This window comes from Oncorhynchus clarkii, chromosome 6, assembly GCF_045791955.1.
Source record: "Oncorhynchus clarkii lewisi isolate Uvic-CL-2024 chromosome 6, UVic_Ocla_1.0, whole genome shotgun sequence".
Classification (NCBI taxonomy): domain Eukaryota; kingdom Metazoa; phylum Chordata; class Actinopteri; order Salmoniformes; family Salmonidae; genus Oncorhynchus; species Oncorhynchus clarkii.
The window spans coordinates 56,586,676-56,591,701 of record NC_092152.1 but is presented as its reverse complement, the minus strand read 5'-3'; the positions used below and the strand labels follow the sequence as shown (position 1 = coordinate 56,591,701).

The window sequence follows — 5,026 nt, the reverse complement described above, 5'->3', positions numbered from 1 at the left end:
TATATTGTGTGTAGATGGGTGAGAAAAACAATTTAACCCATATTGAATTCAGGCTGAAACACAACACTTTGAATAAGTCAAGGGGTATGAATACTTTCAGAAGGCACTGTAGCTAATATGCTAATTCAGAAGAAAATAATGTCATACTGTTGTAGCTCAGCATTTCTGTTCATGTCATCAGCGATCAGCAGCAGCTGTTGTACCATGTTTTTGACTTGGTGGTCCTCTTGTTCGTTGGGTCTGCCACCAAGGTCCTCTGGAGCCAAATGCCTCCCTGGGTTTTCTGCACCAATCCTCTCTATGACATACCTTCATGGATTAAAAAACAACAACATTTTTCTTGTTTAAATGGATAATGTGATAATCAGGATGATTATACATACTAATGGTAATAGTGCTATGTTTATTTACCCTCTTAAAACAATAGCTCCTTGTTCCATAATTCTCTCGTCGTTGACATCTGTTACAAAGATTTTGTTAGTGATTTTATGTTCAATGACATGACAGTTTATTGGGGTGATTAGATAATGCGTGATAAACACGTCTGTGCACCAATTCAATTGGTAGATACTTTTCCTCACTCCCAGGACCTACATGTTTACTTCATGATGTAGACTTTGTACTTTACTGTACTTGGGGGTTAGAGTTACGCCGCGTTCAAAACAACTGGGAATTCGAAAATCTCTGACTTCCAACTTCAGTGCATTCAAAACCACTGGGAACTACTCCGGGGAAAAAAATGTATTTGAACAGTCATACAACTCGGAATTCCAACTCTGGCCACTTTTTAGAGTTCCCGACCTCGTATTACACTTTTTGTTTCACATGTGTTACAGTGAAGTGACCTCGGAGGACATTCCTATGGACTTCCAAGCCCAAAGTGTGTAGGCCAAAATAATTCTAGATTGTTAGTGCTAGATTTGTTTATTTTTGAAATAGCCGACCTCACTAAGACTGTTTTCACAATTTCGCTAATTAGTCTAGAACTAGGCCTACATGCTGAAATATCAGAGAACATGAAGTCTAGCTTCGACCGCATGTAAGGATTCTGACGGGAGCCTATAGTTTGTTAGTTGACAATATTTTAGATGACGACCTTTCAAAGTCTCATGCGCCTATTCACATTTACCTTCACCCCCGACTGCACCCTGAGGCTCATCTTCGCCAGTTTTCCTTCTTTCTCGGGAGTCTGCCATCGACGAGAAGTACTGGGGCGAAGAAGTCCTTACAGCTCCTGATCTCCTCAACGAGTCTGTCCCAATCTGTAACCGCAAGCCGGGGATCTAAAGAAAAAAAAAACGATTAGACTTGTGTCGCTCGCGTTGATATGTAGTCGAATCCAAAAATGTTACCGCTGTTTACATATTTATCTCCGGAAAAACACCAGAGACTAGACAGAACCAGGAAGTAACACGGAAATAAACAGTGGGTTGTGCAAGTGCCCAGGGCTGCTTGTGTGTCTAAATTGCGCCTCTTCTTCGTGTACTTTCCGGCAGAGTAGACACTATGTTGCGTATTTCAAAGTTTGGAACGTGCATTGCGCATTCGTTTACAAAGAAAAGGAAATTGAAAAAATAAACAAATTGCACCACCATCTAACCCAGGGATGGGCAACTCAAGTCCTCGGGGCCTGGTTGGTATCACTTTTGCCCCAGACAACACACGAACTCCAATAATCAACTATTCATGATCTTCAGTTTAGAATGCAATTCGTTTAATCAGCTGTGTTTTCTAGGGATGGGAAAAAAAACGGTGACACCTCTCTGGCTCCTGAGGACCTGATCTAACTGAGTGTAGAAACCATTAAGACCACCTTCCTAATAGTGAGTTGTTTTATCGATAAGGGATCATAGCTTTCTCCTGGATTCACCTGGTCAGTCTGTCCTGGAAAGAGCAGGTGTCCTTAATGTTTAGTACACTCAGTGTATATACAACACTATCCCCAACACACCCCACCACCCCTTCCCACTACTTTGGCCCAAGCAGATCCTACACCAGGCCTGGGAGGCTGGAACCCCATCTCTCAAAACCCCATGTAGTTCTTCTGCACTAAAATATCTGACACCCCAAAACTTCTCTGCTGCTGCTACTACCAATTCAATCTCCTGGGATTTCCTTTCCATCTGTGTGGTACAAATAATGACCATAGTAATAAACACCAAGAAACTGTTCAGGTCACTCTGTACTGGTCTACTACTCACAGGGATCCTCTCAGACTCCCTCACCCTTTGCCCACCATCCTCTACTTTCCTCATTGCCTCAGCATATGACACATTCTGCACTGCTCTCACCCTGGAAACTTCAATCTGTCTCACTCGAACAGAACATTTCTGATCTCCAGCAACATTGCCACCCCCACAATTGAAACACTACATTTTTTTCCAGCGAAACTACGTTGCACCAAACATCTGCGTCGCACCAATTAATGGAACGCATCACAGACAATGGGGATTCCCAACTTTCGTCGATCCAATTTAACACTCAACCCCAACCCAGTTATCCCTCCTTTCAGCTGCGCTCTGCTCCGGAGAGCAACACAGGACCAGTGGCATGACACTGCTTTCATCCCGAGTCTTGAAACGCCCCCTCTCCCTCTGAGCAGCAGACACACAAGAAATCCCCCTCAGCATAGTTTGATTGAATTGACCGAACCCAACTCCTTCCATAAACGGATCATCCAAAAGGCATGGATCCACTTTCTCCATGAATTGTACTCCCACTGGGCCAGAGTCATCCAGGGCATTTTCCTGATCATTGGGGTGACCTGGCGACGCAGGTTCTTCCTCCTCACTTTTGTCAGGTTCAATTTCAAGTTCACTATCCGTCGACTGCTCAGTGTTTTCAAGTGTGTAACATGCAATTTTATCTCCTGAATTTGACCCAAAGGAGAAAGTCCTCGGCTTGTATTTCGCAGTCGGTTTGGGTTTGCACCTCGCACCCTTTTTTCTGCTTTTCTCGCCATCTGCCCTCTTCCTTGCCTGGGCCTCCAACATGAATTCCATCTCCATGTGGGACTTCAGGAACCTCAGTATTTAGCCACTGATACTGCCATGCTCCCTTCCCGATCCTACATTGTAGTACAGTGTCGCCCAAATCCAACTGGGATTTGCGGCCAGATCGAAAGCATGCAGAAAAGATATTGAACTATATATATATATATATATAACCATCTGTGAGAACTAACAATCAAATAATGACTAGACAGTCAGGGAGAATTGAAAATGAAAAAAAAAAAAAGGGCATTCATGACACATTCTCATTGATTTTGTTGTTTGAGCAGATGAACACAGCATTAGCTATGGCAAAATGCATAGATTTGCAGGAAATTAGCTTACAAACCGCAAAATTGTCTCTCAGCTCCATGCGAAACTGTGTAGAATTGCTGGAAATTAGCTTCAAATCTGCTAAATGTTCTCTCAGCGCAATGGAAAAATGTGTAGAATTGCAGATCATTAGCATTACAACAGCAAAATGTCTCTCCACTGCAATGATACCTTTCTAGCTATGACTATGTTAGAGTTAACTCTTCCGTTTTCCAATGTTCTGTGGGGAGGTCAAATAATGAAACTGTTTAACAAATCTATTAATTTAAAAAACGGATTACTTCTACTTGACAAGACATTACTTTTTTTGTTCTAACATGTGATAGGTTGCCGGTTTGCCTGGGCAGGGGTCCCTGTGGAGGAAAAGTTTGAAAAGCCCTGGTGTAGCCTAGGCTAAATTATTGTCTTTCGTGATTTAAAAGGTACAGGCGTTACACTGACCGAGACTCACATCCTTAAATTAACCTAATTAAATGACACAATAACAGACAGAACATTCACGCAAATTATTTAAAAATGAACATTTTAGTTTAACAAAGTTGTGAATTTGCTTTTTTGCAGACACTGCAGTGCTTTATTAGTTTGAACTAAATTAATTCATTGCATTCATGGGATTTACCTTTTCACAATGTTTTTTACTCAAACTACCAACTTCTTAGGGGGATGTCGCTGTTGCCCTATGGAATTCTCCTCTACTAGAAATAGACTATCAAGGAGGCAATCTGTAGGAGGACACCGACACAGAGCAGCACCAAAATAAACACAGCATTTTTACATGGTCACTAATAGCCTAGCCCTAGGTGGTGCTGTGTCATTTCTGTTTTGATGAGCAGACATGGGATTTTAGTGTCCCAACCCCCCCTCCTTTACACTCCACCTGCTTCCCCCCAGCCATCTTGCTTGTCTGGTTTTTCTACCACATAACAAAAGCCCAATGGACTGTTTCACTATGCCCTCATGGAAGACACGTGGGGTATTAGGCTCTACCACCAGCTCCCACATTGCCATATGGTGTGATGTTGATAGATTTCCCATGCCAGTGTAAGCAGGTAGCCTATTGTGGCTAGGGGAGAGCCTATTGGTTTACTGGACACCAGACTGGTTCAGTATACCACTTTAGGCCTGTCCTAATGTAATTGTGTGGTGTGTTTTGGTCATTTATGTTTAGAGGTATCACATGTTTAGGAGCATCACTTCAGGAAACAGCAGAGGGAGCACCCCCCTATCCACGTCGAAGGGACAGTAGTGGAGAAGGTGGAAAGTTAAGTTCCTCTGCGTACACATCACAGACAAACTGAAATTGCCCACCCACACAGAGCAGTGAAGGCACAACAGCGCCTCAACCTCAGGAGGCTGAAGAAATGTGCCTTGTCACCAACAACCATGACAAACGTTTACAGATGCACAATCGAGAGCATCCTGTCGGGCTGTTTCACCACCTGGTACCGCAACTGCACCGCCATCAACCGCAAGGCTCCCCAGATGGTGGTGCGGTCTGCACAACGCATCACCGGGGGAAAACTACCTGCCCTCCAAGACACCTAGAGCACCCGATGTCACTGGAAGGCCAAAGAGATCATCAAGGACAATAATCACCCGAGCCACTGCCTGTTCACCCCGCTACCATCCATAGGCGAGGTCAGTACAGGTGCATAAAAGCTGGGACTGAGAGACTGAAAAACAGCTTCTATTTTTTAACCTTT

At 43.6% G+C, this 5,026-nt stretch overlaps 1 protein-coding gene across 1 annotated transcript in view; it reads right to left on the bottom strand.

Moving 5' to 3' along the window:
* Positions 1–1,436, bottom strand: part of LOC139412140 (apoptosis regulator BAX-like) — a 7,553-nt gene extending 6,117 nt beyond the window's left edge. Inside the window, exons 1-3 of the mRNA XM_071158950.1 lie at positions 1,130–1,436; positions 412–460; positions 148–309 (exon numbers count right to left, since the gene is read on the bottom strand). Coding sequence (XP_071015051.1) covers positions 148–309; positions 412–460; positions 1,130–1,196 — 278 coding nt within the window. The 5' untranslated portion in view covers positions 1,197–1,436. The remainder of the gene's footprint in view (positions 1–147; positions 310–411; positions 461–1,129) is intronic.
* Between the last annotated feature and the right edge of the window lie 3,590 nt (positions 1,437–5,026).